Source organism: Nannobrachium achirus (assembly GCF_963921795.1).
Source record: "Nannobrachium achirus genome assembly, chromosome: 3".
Lineage (NCBI taxonomy): Eukaryota > Metazoa > Chordata > Actinopteri > Myctophiformes > Myctophidae > Nannobrachium > Nannobrachium achirus.
Genome location: NC_137812.1, coordinates 42,924,730 through 42,941,482, shown reverse-complemented (window position 1 = coordinate 42,941,482; position 16,753 = coordinate 42,924,730). Strand labels below are relative to the sequence as shown.

The 16,753-nt window shown below is 42.7% G+C and overlaps 1 protein-coding gene across 1 annotated transcript; it reads left to right on the top strand.

The window, feature by feature from the left end:
- Positions 1 to 2,994: 2,994 nt before the first annotated feature.
- Positions 2,995 to 12,860, top strand: chrna9a (cholinergic receptor, nicotinic, alpha 9a; the record flags this gene model as incomplete). Its single annotated transcript, XM_080721505.1, has 7 exons — positions 2,995 to 3,040; positions 3,450 to 3,595; positions 5,737 to 5,891; positions 7,505 to 7,685; positions 10,084 to 10,435; positions 11,594 to 12,189; positions 12,690 to 12,860. The coding sequence occupies 7 exons, from the start codon at positions 2,995 to 2,997 to the stop codon at positions 12,858 to 12,860; spliced, it is 1,647 nt and encodes a 548-aa protein (XP_080577631.1).
- Between the last annotated feature and the right edge of the window lie 3,893 nt (positions 12,861 to 16,753).

Sequence of the window (16,753 nt, the reverse complement as noted above, 5' to 3'; positions counted from 1 at the left end):
AGGACAGTCAGAATTTCCATCAAATCAAACAGATGGGCTAAATGCACACCAATATGCCAACATCTGGGATTGCTCTTGTTTTATTTATTTTATGAATCTCAAATGTCACTTTCTCTATCTTTGTCCTCTCCTCTGTATTGGGCAGTTGTCTCTCCCAATCATATACAGTATAGGCCTACAGAATCCGAATTAAACCCACGATGGTCGGTTTACAGTAAATTAATTCTCCAGATTCTGCTGTATATTTTTCTCATTCTGTTGTGGGGAAGACAGCTGTCTGTGTCTGGTTTCTAATATTTTCCTGAGCGATGAGATAAATGGCAAAAGGCAAGCTACAATCAACGCTCTCACACAAGGTCCTGCTAGGCCTTCTTCTATAGGCTATTTTAGGCACTGACATCTCCAAGACCATCACTGACCTAAGCTTAAGCTTCATACCAATCAGCCATTCTACTTAATCCAGGTTGTACAATAACCTGGATTATGGGGGGTTATCTTTTACTATGTGTGGAAAATTGTGGGGTCAGAAGAAAAAAAACGAATTCCAAATATTCTACAGCAGGTAAAATCTAAATATCCTTACAAATTCTTGAATATGCTTTAATCTTAAAAAAGAAAAAGAAAATGTAGTGGTGATTAATTAACACAACTCCAAAAAAGTATTAGGTGCTGTGAATGTTTTAATGAGTGGAAAGGTTATTTTGTTTAGTTTTCTCTGATAAATTGCTAACCCAGTTTGGGTAACTGTCTTCCTGCTGCTCGTACCTCACTGATGTTTGTCTGTTGTCTTATGTTTTTAGCTTTTTCATCACTTGTTTGGTTCTGTTTTAAATGTCCCCCTTAACATGTTTGTATGTCTTTGGGTGTTATCTAGAAATCTTGAATAATAAAAAAATAATTTAAGTAAATTAAACAAATAAATGTTTGTTTCTTCACGCCTCATTTGAGCTGTTACCATCAGACAGGAGGCTTAAAGTACCTCTAGCAAAAAAGAAAGGTTACAAGACATCATTCATGCCAACTGCAGTGGAAGTTTTAAATACGATTTTTTTTTTTAAATAGTTCCAACCCCTACAGCCCTTGATCACTGCTGCCATGTTATGGGATGCATTTTATATAGTTTTTTATTTTATTTGTGTATTCTATGTATATTTTATTGTTATACTGACTGCCTGTGTGCCAAAGACAAATTTCCATTTTATGCAAAATTTGATGGAGAATAAAGTTATCTTATCTTATGTTTGAGACCTATGTAGACTAATGTTGTAAAGCATGCACAAATGTGTAACAATATAAAGTAAATTAACAAAAAAACATTGAATTGCTCTGAAATGTACATTTAATTATTAATTAATTTGAGAAAAAGACCAGGTATCAGTCACCAAACCTCACAATTGAAATGCTGTTGTGAATCAGTGTGTTACAATTAGTACATTAATAGGCTACACACTGCAAACTCCTCAGTGTTAAAATGGCACTGTGTAACTTTCCTCTTCTACCCCAGGTTTCCTGACATTTTTACCATTGAGTTAATAGAGCCTCCCCTGCTTGCTCAGGGGATGAATTGAATCTTGACCATCAGATCAAATTATTTTGGGTCAAAGTTGATCCCATGCCAAATCGCCAGCGCTTGCCCAGCAGTCTGCTGTCACCCAGGCGGATGCATTCACGCTTCTCGCCCTTAGGGCGTCTTACTAGTGATAATAAAAAGAAAACTATGTAAAAGCCTTCAGAAGTATCCACATCAGCATAGCATAATAAGGGCAGGGAGGGAAAAAAGGTAAACAACATATAGCCTATATAAATGTGCAATGAGGCACGAGGCATAGGCCTACATGTGCATTAAGGCATAGCCATGTAACTGCAGAAAAACACGTGTACATGCTATCAGACACACTATAGCAATAGTAACAGTACTTATATTTATACAAAAACAGCAAGCAGTCACAATATAGTAGTCACATCAACATGACAAATGTGCAAGATACCGCATATCTATATATTATTTTACACCAGAAATAACATGTTTCCCTGTATTCCTTTTCACAGTGTAGCACAGGACACCAGGTTGAAAGTGGTTAAATGAACCGTGATGATTTAGCAATGCACAGTGGCTGATTCAATGGACCTATAGGTTTCTCGTCTGTTTGTCCCTCCTCTCTGGTTACTGACCTCTTAAAAAACCAACAGACAGGGACAGAGTGAAATCCACTCCAGCTGGTCTACAGTCATTATAACTCCCTTACTGGCCTTACAGCGATCTTCCCTATCTACAGTGTGAAATCTGAATCAGTGTGTATTTTGTTCTCGCTGGGTAGCATGTTCTGCGACACACGTGTTGTTGCAGCCTTGTTGACCTGCATGAGCCACGGTTCACAGCCTGCCTTTGAATATGTGACTGACAGCCGTCTATTGGCTGTGTAACGCAGTAAGGTGCTGTGTGTGTGTGTGTGTGTGTGTGTGTGTGTGTGTGTGTGTGTGTGTGTGCGTGCGTGCGTGCGTGCGTGCGTGCGTGCGTGCGTGCGTGCGTGCGTGTATTTATACGGTTAGTTCAAGTCATGTATAGGCCTACTGGGCTGCAGGAATCAAATTTCACCCATCCCCTATGTGTTATGTGATACTGAGGTGTACCTGTGTGTGTGTGTGTGTGTGTGTGTGTGTGTGTGTGTGTGTGTGTGTGTGTGTGTGTGTGTGTGTGTGTGTGTGTGTGTGTGTGTGTGAGTGTGTGTGTGTGAGTGAGTGTGTGATAGCCTCAGGTCCAGTTCCAGGGCAACGATCACACAGACAACGGCGACTAACAGCTACTGAAGCATCCAGAGCTTGTGACAGGATGTTAGTTTTGTAGAATTCATCGTGGTCGTAGCGTGCGTTCAGAGTCCCTGAACATGATGGAATATGAACATGATGTAAAGTGACAGTCTGGATCGGGACCCGGGACCGTCTTGGTGGCTGGTTTATTGAATAATTGATCCGTGAGATTGTGACGGGTTGAAAATGAGGAAGGCTGCCCTGATGCTGTGGATCAGCCTGTTTGTACAAGGTCAGTTCTCCATGTTGGATATATTTGATGTGTACACTACGTGATTGACAGAGGTAGGGCTGTTATGTGAGCTGGCATTTGAACACTAACGCTGTTCTGTGCTGACCCCTGACCTGCCTGTCTCATTTTCTTGTTGCTTGTGTATTGATCCTCTTGACTGATGTATTTCTCTACGAAACCTGCCCTACATAAATGGTTGGGTTGTTTTTTATTTCTCCACAGTTCCTGTCTAACAGTGTTGGTGTACTGATCTTCCCTCCCCCTTCCTTGCTATTTGTCATTCTCTCTCCCCTCTCTTTGATACCTTCCACTGCTTCTCTCTCTCTCTCTCTCTCTCTCTCTCTCTCTCTCTCTCTCTCTCTCTCTCTCTCTCTCTCTCTCTCTCTCTCTCTCTCTTTCTTTCTCTCAGTTTCCCATGGTGCCAAGGGTCATTATGCCAAGAAGCTTTTGAATGATCTGATGGACGGCTACTCCAACGCTCTGAGACCTGTAGAAGACACAGACGAAAGCCTCAACGTCACACTGCAGATCACACTGTCACAGATAAAAGACATGGTGAGTTGAGGACATCGTTATGCACCTTAGTGCCACTGAATGTCACAGATCAAAGTAGAAATACAAAAGAGATAGGCCTACTGTAGATAGATAGTGCATATCACAAGTAGCCCTATATAGAATACAGTTCTGATAAGGTCAAATGATAATACTTCGGGGGGCTACTTGTGTGTGGCTCACAGTACAACCGTTAGTTCCCATTTGGACCACTAGAGGTCACTGAAGTCACTGTGGATTTGAGAAAACAAGCCTAAGACATCCCATTCCCACTTGTAGGTCACCATGCAACAGTTCCTATTCTTATGCAACTGGCAGGTAGCTGACTTTTGAATTTTTTGTGAACGTAGGCCGCAGTTTAGTATGAGAACCGTCACATCATGACCGTATCTCTCTGTCTCTGTAAACCTTTGATCTTTTATTGTTGATTGACTGTCATGCTCTGACATCATGTTCTGACATCACTGTGATGTCAGGGGAACCACACTAACATAATCCCTTTTATGCCCATTTATGGAGATCCCTGATGTCATCAATATTAAGCCCATATCTGTGAATGCCAATATATATACATGTCAGTCTAACCTATAGAGTAGACTATACATGTCAGTCTAACCAGTGTGGCTGGTTCTACAGACAGGGATCTCCATATATGGGCATAAAAGTGTGGTTCCCCTAACAGGACTTCATATGGGAATGCTCATATATATGGAGGCCACATGTTATGCCCATATATGGAGATCCCTGTCTGTAGAAACAGCCACACTGACATCATGTAAGTATATAGGTTAGAAAAGTGACCTTGGTCGCCTTCGCCCTTAGGCGTCTTACTAGTTTTATTGCGACTGTCAGGTCGCAGTTACTATCAAAACCTCGACCAGCTGTCCGTCAGTCCGTCAGTCTGTCTGTCACACGTCACACTTTTTCCCTGCTCATATCTCCGCAACCGTTGCCCCGATCCATGCCAAATTTTGCACACACACTCCTTGCCTGCCAAACCACAATTCCATCCACGCAGCAATTCTCACATGGCCCTCTTCTAGCACCACCATGAGGCCGATTCTTGCAAAACACATTTTTGGACACTGCTCCTATGAATTTTGCCCTAAAATCACGCAAATCGGTATTCGGTACACACTTGCTCTACACTCATGTCATCAACATGGATCTGTCCCATATAGCACCACTTTCAGGCTGATTTTTTAAAACACATTTTTGGACACTGCTCCTACAGATTTTGCCCTAAAATCACGCAAATCGGTACACAGTATGTCTACACTCATCTCATTAACACTTTGCTACCCGAAATAGAAAGGCTTGTTGATAGATTAGCCGTGAAATTTATATTATGATCTGAGACATAATATTATGTTTATAAACATGAGCCTGCCACCCCTCCTTCTTGGACGTCGCCGTTGTTTTTATTTTTATTTTTTATCCCCCGGTCGTTTGCTCACCATGAATATCTGGATCTCCATTGACATAGAGTGGCGGTTTTGGCCGAGCGTCTTCTCTGCTATGCTATCGTCTAAACAGTAAACAGACAGCTGCTAGGAAGCCTCTGCAGGGAATGGACCTGACGTCACTTCCGGTTCATAAAAATCATTTATTTCGTTTTTAATGACCCAGTACGGTAAAAGATGGCGCGGCTGAGACATCCTTACTCAGATGTCCGGTATATTCCGGTTTTAATATTAAGGGGCTCCCCGTGGCTTGCAAAGTGTTAACATGGATCTGTCCCATATAGCGCCACCATCAGGCTGATTTTTTCAAACATATTTTTGGACACTGCTCCTACACATTTTGGCCTAAAATCACGCTGCGACCTGGCGGTTGCTTATCTCCCGATTAGGGAGTCTTACTGGTTTACTTATTTACTATTTGCACGAATAGGAACACACACACACACACACACACACACACGCACACGCACACGCACACGCGCGCACACACACACACACACACACACACACACACACACACACACACACACACACACACACACACACACACACACACACACACACACACACACACACATGAATACAACCACACACATACTGTGTATATCAGTATTTGATGAGCATGTTTATTTGTTGTCTATGCGTCGGTTTGTGTGTGTGTGTGTCTCTGTGTACGAGTAGGATGAGAGGAACCAAGTGCTGACCACCTATCTGTGGATTAGACAGACATGGCATGATGCCTATCTGAGTTGGGACAAGGAAGACTATGATGGACTAGAGGTGATCCGCATCCCCAGTGACATGGTCTGGAGGCCAGATATCGTCCTATACAACAAGTCAGTAAAAGAAAGACTGAGGAAGATAAAGATAGTGAATGAAAGAAACAAAACTTGTGACACCATTGTTGGATAAAGTATTAAATAGTGCTCTAAGTATGCGTCACTGACCGGAGTCCTTCAGGGGCATATACAGTACTAGGCACATCATTTTTCCCCTCTACACCAAATATCTTTGCTGAGAATAGCAGATCTACAAGCCAACAACACATTGTGATTCCAAGCACTGAGAGATTGTAGATCGGCTATTTTTAAATTGTCACAAACAGTAACAGTGGAAAAACCAACCACACAACAATAGCAACCCACCCAAGGTGCACACTATGTTCTAAACAATCATCCAACTACACAACTAGGCTGCTTCCCCATAGCATCTCCCTGTGCAGATAAACTAAAAGATATTAAAGAGATTCCAGTCACAACAGAATGAGCACCTTCTATGGGACTGGGAATCTATGTAGGCCTACTGGTAATCTAAGTTAAAAGCACTATAAGACGCCTCATGGCGAGGTCACGCAATGTCTTGGCCATCTGGCCAGTCATGTATATCCCATATATATATATATTAGTGTCCGACCGATATATTGGTTGAAAAATATGTTTTTTCTCGGATTTTACAAATTTTTCTACGGTTAAAAATGGTTAAAAATTGTTAAAAACTGTTAAAAACGGTTCTGCACGGCGGCGGAACCATTTAGGCTTAGACCGGATCCAGCCGGATATGGCAAGCATTTGCGGGAGCGGCCGGGATTTCCGGGAGGTTTAGTGCCACTACCGGAGCTAGCGTTAGCCATTAGCAACACTGTGGACAGTGGAAGGAAGAGTGTTAGTGTTGCCAGACTTATGCGAGAGATACAAGCAAACTGGTATATAGATCATAAAAAGTGCGCTCCCCTCCTCCGTTACTGTATGGTGAATTGACAACGTACTGTGTTTCTGTCAGCCGAGCCTTGTCAGGCCTGTCAATGGCCTGGATTGTGTGTGTGTGTCAGGTCTGTCAATGCTCCTGGATTGTGTGTAAAAATATAATAATAATAATAACTCATTTGCTGCCCCCGCCCAAGTTTCCCGAGTTGGCAGCCATTTTTTTTTTTTTTTTTTTTTTTTTTTAATTTTTTTTTTTTCAAAAACATTTTATATCTATATCAGTGATGGGGCCCCCTACGTATCGTATCGGTTCACAAAAAAGTCTATCGGTCGGACACTAATATATATATATATATCCATATGGCCAAGACAGCGTGGCTGGTTCTACAGACAGGGATCTCCATATTTGGGCATAAAAGGGATTGTATGTAATGATGTCAATGGCATAGACGTCATAGGACTTTCAACTAAGTAAGCATGTTTGGGGTCTCACAGCATATCTCCATATACAGTACATGGATCTTTAGCTCAAAAAATATGGAAGAAGTAGGATGCCAAAAAAAGGTGAAGAATAAATAAATATAAATTGTGGACAAATATATTGTGTGCTGGCTCAAGCGAGCCCACAATAAATATTAAACTCAGGGAGACTGAGGATATAATTTCAAAAATGTAGCAGTAATAGTCAAATAAATAAAGTAACAAATGAATTTCTCCACATGTACCTTGCTGTGTGTTGTGTACAGAGCAGATGAAGAGTCATCAGGGACAGCAGATACCAACGTGAAGTTACGTTACGATGGGGAGATCACCTGGGACTCTCCAGCCATCACCAAAAGCGCCTGTGTGGTGGATGTGTCTTACTTCCCCTTTGACTGGCAGTCGTGCAACCTCACCTTTGGCTCCTGGACCTACAATGGCAACCAGGTACAATGCCAAGGATCTTGTATTGTCATAACACATTTGCATCTTTCTTGACAACTGTTAATTTTGGGGGGGAATATATTCATATGACTTTAAGCCAAATTTACACTTGATTTATTAACAAAATGTAACTGAAAATTGAAACAGCTGTTAGTTACACTATACAACTCATTGATTCTCGAAGTGGGGTCCTTCTGGTACCCACACAAGGGTCCTTGAGGGAGTTCCAGGGGGTCCCCAGGAAAATGATAATCAGTTAAGCCCTATTTTGTATTTAGGCTATTCAAAAATACTTCATGACAATACAGTCTGGCCAGTCATTGGACCCAGCAGAGCGACAACCTGCCCCACGGAAGTCTACCTATCTCTGGAGTCAGCTCTGGAGTCAACTTCCAGTCTATTCAGAGCCGGGTCCAGCCCAAGAAAACCGGACAAGCACAGTAGCAACACTACCAAAGACGGTAGTGTTGCTACTGTGCTTGTCCGGTCCTGCGCTCCAGCCACCAACAACGCCTAACAAGCAATCATCAGGGTGTGTCCCACATGTGACCGAGTCTGTTCAGCTGTTAGAACGTACACTGTCAGCTACTCCTCCCAGCGCCCAATCAGTTCCACGCAAGAGGTCCATTCACCAACACCAACAGCCACAACACTGTTTAGGCCTACATTTCGGACTAATAAAGTATTCAATCAATACAAATCGAAATAAACGCTCCCGTCGTCACCAGCACACCTTGTTCCTGCCTGACACCACTGAACCTCCACTGAAGCCCAGCGCTCCCTGCTGACACGCTATTGAATCTGAACATTCTAAACATTCTGAATTGCCATCGGTCGTCACCACTAAAGTCGACTACTCCAGAGGTCGGTCTCTGTCCCTTAACCAGACAGTCTGAGTCTGTGCAAGTGTGCATAGCACCACTATTTCACCAGTACCCCAGGCCATTAGCACCCGTTTCCCTGTATGTCAGCCCTCCTGTTCCAAGGTCACTACTGGCCTTCTCTTACACCGGACATCTAGCGCTCCCATCTCCACTCGGTTCCGCTCTGAAACATGCCATCCTTCGGGCCAACTAGCCGGGTGACAGCCCTGCCTAGTTGTGTCTGTTTGTTTGCTAGTTAGTCTGTTCGTTTGTTGTACTACTCCCTGCTCATTCGCTCTTACCTTTTGATTCGTCTACCTAACTGTCTACCAATCTGTCTGTTCACTTGCCAGTTTGATGGTCTGTCTGTCTGTCTGTCTGTCTGTCTGTCTGTCTGTCTGTCTGTCTGTCTGTCTGTCTGTCTGTCTTACTGCATGTCTGTCTGTCTGTCTGTCTGTCTGTCTGTCTGTCTGTCTGTCTGTGTCTCCCAATCAGTTAGTTTGTATTTGTTTCCCTTCCCAATGCTATCTTGTATGATATACTTAGTCCTTCTGTTGATCTGTTTTTTTTTTATTGTGTCTGTTGTTGTCAGTCCTTTTTTGTGTCCCCTTGTCCTGCCTTTGTACTTCCTTTAACTCTGTGTTTTGTGTTTTGTCCTTCCCTGTCAGTCAGTTTTTTGTCTTGTCCCTTGTGCCCCTTTGCTTACGAGATGAAATGACATTTCAAGAGTGTCTAACTTCTAACTTTGTGATGTATTTGTGAGTGAATCACGAAAGGCAGGTGGGACATAACATTAGAAGGAATTTGATTTTAACGTTGAAAGGTGGGTGTGTCATAAAGAACATTTATAATCAAACTTTGAAGATGGATCACTGGATGCGTGTCATATTATTGGTTGAATTGAGTTGGTTCAGGCCATGCAAGCATACATAACAGATTATTTGCTGCAAGAATCTGTGTTTCATTACAGTATACTAGTAAGACGCCTCAGGGCGACATGCAAATTCTTGGCCATCTGGCTGGTGATGTATATCGGACCAGTTACCCATATATGGAGACCCCTGGTACCCATATACCGGTATGGAGATCCACTGTAATGGAGAAATATGCGGTAAAAGCCCAAACATGCTTACTTAGTTATTCGTTATGTGAAAGTCCTATCTTGTCTATGACATCTGACATCATACCCTTTTATGTTCATACATGGAGATTCCTGTCTGTAGAACCACCCGTTAGTGTGGTACAGTATGTGGCCGATGTGGCCTCCATATATGGGCATTCCCATATAAAGTCCTGTTAGATATGGGCTTAATCTTGATGACATCAGGGAACTCCATGGGCATAAAATAAGGGATTCTGTTAGTGTGACATCCCAGTGAAGCTAGAGCGTTATGTCAGAGCATGATGTCACAGTGATGTGTCAGGGGAACCACAGTGTCAGGCGTGACAGAGATACGGAAAATATATGCCGGTTTTCATAGTTAACTGCGACCTACGGTCGCAATAATAACATGCTGTTCTGTATGTTACGGTCCCAGGTGGACATCCTCTTGGGCTCGGACAGTGGCGACCTGTCAGACTTTGTGGAGAATGTGGAGTGGGAATGCCACGGCATGCCAGCGGTCAGAAACGTCAAACAGTACGGCTGCTGCGCGGACCCGTACCCCGACATCACCTACACGCTGCTGCTGAAGCGACGCTCTGCCTTCTACATCTTCAACCTTCTCCTGCCTTGCTTCCTCATCTCCTTCCTGGCCCCGCTGGGCTTCTACCTGCCGGCCGACTCCGGGGAGAAGGTCTCCCTGGGGGTGACCGTGCTCCTGGCGCTCACCGTGTTCCAGCTGATGGTGGCTGAGAGCATGCCGCCCTCTGAGAACGTGCCCTATATAGGTGAGCACAAGCACCTTCTAGCTCTCTGTCAATGTTGGGCAATTCTGACATTTCGGTATAGGACTGCAACGATCAATGCTCATTCAATCGATACGTTTTTCTATTAATTGAATAATGAAGAAGTGTGCATTTAAATGTTTAAAAAACAAATGTTATATACTGTAGCAACGAATGGATTTTCGAATTAGAATCGATTTTTCATAATCGAATAAAGCGATTCGTCTTCAGCTCTAGCCATTTCATACTTTGTAGGCTACAATGCTGTTGAAAGGGGTTATGTTTTCACCACATACTGTTTATCTATGTGTTAGTAAAATAACATGACATTGTAAAGGCAAAAGGGACAAGGTCACGTGTCAAAGTCATGAGCAAGGATAAAATGACATGATCCGTCATACCTCAGAAAGAAACGTCTTGACAGTTGCAAAGTGTTGGTTGTAGATATGTACTGAGTGCAATCTTTCTAGTTCTATCAATGACTTATTATAAGGCAACATTAACTAACCGAGCTACTTACTTATATATACTAGACCTTACCCGTTCAAAGATGTGTGCTCCAAAATATGTGCAGAGTGTGGGTTGTGGGGAAAGTTACTGTAACTGGTGCGTGCGTGAGAGCATCATAATGTAAGGAGCAGCTCATGGAGGAGTGTATATTTATTTACCCATTGGAAGATGAGACACACATCAAACGCACCTGGTGAAAGCGCGTGAGAGAGAGAGAGAGAGAGAGAGAGAGAGAGAGAGAGAGAGAGAGAGAGAGAGATAGAGAGAGAGAGAGAGCATTCCTGAGAGAATGCACATTCCTAACTGTGAGAGAGGGAGCTGTGTGTGTGTGTGGGGCTCCAGATCCCATGGCCTGGAGGAACAGACCGTAACCCTGGCAACAGACAGTAGAAAACGCTAATAAACAGCTTTAATTTGGGAGAAATTAAATTCGGGCTCCGTCACCGTTGGTATAATGCTAATGGCCAATACCATGTGAACTTTGGGATCAGTTGCTGAAGCGAGTGAATAGATAAACGTAGATAAGCGCGAGCGTTAGAGCGTTAGAGCGTGAGTGAGTTGTTTGGAAAATTATATGTTTGATTGTATGTACTGCCCTATATCCCAGGCTGTCCATTATGTGACTCTTCTCTTTCATCTCCTCTGCTTCAGGGAAATATTACATCGCCACCATGACCATGATCACTGCCTCCACCTCTCTCACCATCTTCATCATGAACATTCATTTCTGTGGCGCTGAGGCCAAGCCGGTCCCCTACTGGGCCAAGGTGATCATCATAGACTACATGTCAAAGATCTTCTTTGTGTATGAGGTAGGGGAGAACTGCACCACACCAGAGAGCAAGAAAGCCCCTGTCTATTCCGACGAGCCCATGGGTGCCACAAACTCTTATCATCACGAGGGTTTCTACGACGCGCTCTGGCATCAGGACGACAAGTACCAGTACAGCAACGGCCACGGCCCGCATCACCATGGCAGACACAAGCACAATCACGACAACCGCCACCAGGTAAACGGCCATGCTAACAACAGCCACCACTACAACAACCACAACAACTGCAGTGCCAGAGCTGAGGGGTGCGAGGAAAAGCATGAGCCCACGCGGCATTACCACCACATCGTACACGATGAGCTGAACTACCAGGCCCTGAAACTTCAGCAGCTGAAGGAACAGATGATGTATGCCTCGGAGAAACCCTACATTCCTTCCTGCCCATGCAGCTGCCCCTGCCCGCAACACCAAAAGGTGAGTCTCCACCATTTGCTAAAATAATTTTCTTACAATATTTCTTTAACCCAGGGGTCTTCAACGTTTTCAGGCCAACGACCCCTTAGCAGAGAGAGATGTGAAGCAGGGATCCCCTCTACATATTGTATAAATGCGTGATGGAGATTCTCATCGATTTCATAGATAGATTCATAGACTTGTTTGACACTTAACCACTTAAAATAATAAATCGTCGATACTTAGTAAACTTGACCTTTCACTCTGTGCTTGTTCTGCTCTTTTTACCTATACACCAAACCTATTTGCCAAAAATAGCCCGATCTACAAGCTCGTTGAGAGTTTTTAGATCTGCTATTTTTGGCTGAATTTCTCCTCAGAGTATAGGGATGCGAGGGTTCAAGTTGTTTAAAATAATGATCCTATCACACAAGGATTTGGCGGCCCCCCTGCAGTAACTCTGAGGACCCCCTGTGGAAGACCCCTGCTTTAACCACTTTTTTGTTTTGTGTGTACCACAGGTGGTGAAGAACATTCAGTACATCACCAACTGCTTCCGCGAGCAGAGGGCAACCAATGCCAAGGGGGCGGAGTGGAAGAAAATTGCCAAGGTGATGGACAGGTTCTTCATGTGGATTTTCTTCATCATGGTCTTCCTCATGAGCATCCTTATCATCGGCAAGGCAACCTGAGAGCCTTTGCAATGCCTTGATTGTCATGACAATGACAATATTGATGTCATCATCATCATCGTCATCACCTTTGTTATACAGTCAACATGCTCATAACCAACAGCATCCGTACGAACACGTGTCACTTTGTGGGCTGCTTTGTTACAGCGATGACTTTACCAGCAGTCGTTTTTGTTACATAAAGACTCCGTTCCAATGTACTGTAATGTCACAAATCTTTGTACAGTATGTACAGAATCATGATAAATCTGAATTGTCAACTTTATCTACAGAGATTATGATAATTATTTGTTTTGCCATTGTCACTATTTTACACTCATGTGTAACATGGATTAACACACACACACACAAACACACACACACACACACACACACACACACACACACACACACACACACACACACACACACACACACACACACACACACACACACACACACACACACACACACAGAGAGAGAGAAATATCTCAAAGCCTTATGGAAATCACCATTGTTAAATAGTTAATGTCAGGTGTTCCTTGCACATGTGAGGGAGCAGTAAGACAATCCAAGCCGCGCCTTAAACATGCATAGACTCAATTATTAACGGACCAACAGCCAGACATCCAGCTATAGGGATTACATTACAATGTATTTTGGGCATTTAACTAATGCACTCACTTACAGTGAGTGTAAAAGTTGAATATGTCAGGCATTCCTAGATTTGCAATATTATGAGCAATATATATTATAAGGGAATGGATGTCAAAACAATCAGAATTTTACAAATATGAATGTGTAAAATATAAGTGTTTGTTAAAGCATTTGTTACTAATCGACCATAAAAACCTCATGAGACAATCCTTTCCAGGTTTTAGAATGGAATGAATCCCATTAATTCCTTAACACCTTTTCTTCCAATATTCAGGTTTCTGTGGGTGCAAATTTCAATGAGAGCCTATACATGTATTTCATTTTTTGTTTTGTTTTGTTTGTTTTTTACCAAGAAAAGCCTACTGTATATACAGTAGGCTTAGCAGATCTACAAGCTGTGATATTTTTGAAACATTTTTGAAAGTGTCTGAACATTTCATAAAGGTTTTTCCTATAATGACATGCCCAAAATAGGGATGACAGGTTGAATGTGGTTTAACAATACTGAGCATAACAGTATTACAGTATTAAAGAACTTAATAGAAAGTAATTATTAAGTCAGAAACTACTCTTAATAACAACAGACTTCTCCCATTGCTGGGCTGATCAAAGCTAAACTGGAATGAGATTGAGAGGCCTCAGAAAAAGCAAAAAGTAAAAAATGAATGAACAAACAAGCTAACAGGAGGGACCAGATGTTGCCTTTTACATTATAGCTAAGAACAAACCCTTTCATTATAATACATCCTGGTCTAGGGCTGTCACGATTATGACATTTTACTTGGCGATTGACTATCGCTCAAATAATTGCGATCAACAATTTCTGTCGTTGAACATTGGAACATTATGAATAAATACTAGTAAGACGCCGAAGGGCGAAAAGCTAACCTATAGAGTAGACTATACATATCAGTCTAACCAGTGTGGCTGGTTCTACAGACAGGGATCTCCATACATGGGCATAAAAGGGATTGTATGTGGCTGATGTGTCCTCCATATACATGTATGGGCAAGTCCTGTTAGGGAAACCACACTAACAGAATCCCTTTTATGCCCATTTGGAGATCCCTGTCTGTAGAACCAGCCACACTGGTTAGACTGACATGTATAGTTGCGACCATAGGTCGCAGTTTACTGTCAGAACCGTCACAGCTTGTCCGTATACGTCCGTGCGGGTAACGCCTGACACTGTGGTTCCCATGACACATCACTGTGACATCACAGGTGACATCGCAGTGATGTCAGATACTCAGAGCAGGGATAACGCATGACACTGTGGTTTCCCTGACACATCACTGTGACATCACAGGTGACATCACAGTGATGTCAGATACTCAGAGCAGGGATCTCCATATATGGGCATAAACAGGTGACATCACAGTGGTGTGGCTGGTTCAGACAGGGATCTCCATGTATGGGCATAAAAGGGATTGTATGTTGTGATGTCATGGGAACCACTCTATGCCCATATATGGAGATCCCTGATGTTATCAATATTAAGCCCATATCTAACTTCATATGGGAATGCCCATGGAGGAAGACAGCTCATATCTGTTTGGCTGGTTCAGACCGGGATCTCCATGTATGGGCATAAAAGGGATTGTATGTAGATATGATAGACGTCATAGGATATTCACATAACAAATAACTAGAGCTAAGCATGTTTGGGGTCTCACAGCATATCTCCATATACAGTACATAGATCTCCATATGGGTAACTGGTCCGATATACATCACTGGCCAGATGGCCAAGACATGTCGTGACCTCGCCCCTTTAGGCCGAGGTCGCTTGTCGCCCTGAGGCGTCTTACTAGTCTATAGTTTAGATTGACATACCTGTATATATATATATATTGGCATTCACAGATATGGGCTTAATATTGATGACATCAGGGATCTCCATGTATGGGCATAAAAGGGATTCTGTTAATGTGGTTTCCCTGACATCACAGTGATGTCAGAGCGTGATGTCAGAGCGTGACAGTCAATCAACAATGAAAGAGAAGCATTACCCAGACAGATACGGTCAAGATGTGACAGTTTTGATACTAAACTAAATTCTGCTTGGCTTTTAGGCTTCATAAACAAAAGTCACACGGGGCAGATATGACAAATAACTTACATAAATGTAATAACATAGTGGAATAATAGTAGGAATAGCAGATCTACATGCTCAAAACACGTTTTGAGCTTGTAGATCTGCTATTATCACAAGTGTTTAAAAATGTTAGAAAATATTTTCCAACATGGAAATGATTATTACGAATATGCAGAAAATCTCAAATAATTGCTATTAAACGATATTAATTGTGACAGGCCTATCCAGGTCCATTATGTATGTTTGGCACATAAATAAAAATTGCATCCAGAAAAAATAAACACAAGGTCATAGACTTGTTTGTAGTCAGACTAGTTTTGATCAGCGTTCGTTTACATGAGTGGTGCATTGCTTAACTAGGTCTTGATTAACAGTTATTGCAGCTGTGTTGTGTTGATGCAAACACAGCTATGATTAAAGGTTTGTTTTTTTGTATACAGAAATCAATCACTTTTGTTTTAACAGACTTGTCACTCATTAGTGATTGGTTTGTCTGCAAATATATGCAGGCCGCCTGTCTCATTGATCAGCTGATAGGATCATTCTCAACACAGCAATGAAAGGAATGGACTTTGATCACAATGACAATTCAGAACGATTTTGTTTAACCTGATAAGCTTTTTGTTGCATACATTGGAACCATGTCCCTTCTCTAATGGTATGTATACTCACTGATAGGATGATGTTGCTGAGAGGTTTAGAGACAGATTATTGGACCACTGTTTTCCAGACTGATGATGTTGACATCATCAAGGTCACAGTTCAGGAAAGGAGGGCCTCCTGGAGCCCACTGCCCACGGACACACCCCCACAACTCTTGAATTTGCTCTAAATAGAGAGCTACACAGCTGTGTTTGCCATCAGAGCAGAAGAGACCTGAAAGGAGAAGCAACATGTCTTCCAACAACAAGCAGTCTTCATTCACCTCTACAGCTGAAGGTCAGTTAAGTTATTTAGTTTGTTTGTGCTTGTTTCTTTCCTTCACTGATGTTTTTACAGTATGTGCGTTACACTCACTCTGTTCTCCACTGACCTCTGTCTATCAGGTAGGAAGGAGCCTTCCTCTGTCTCTTCCAGTGAAGTCAGGCTAGTGCTGCTGGGCAAGACCACAACCGGGAAAAGCTCCACCGCCAACTCCATCCTGGGTCGCAGGGCCTTC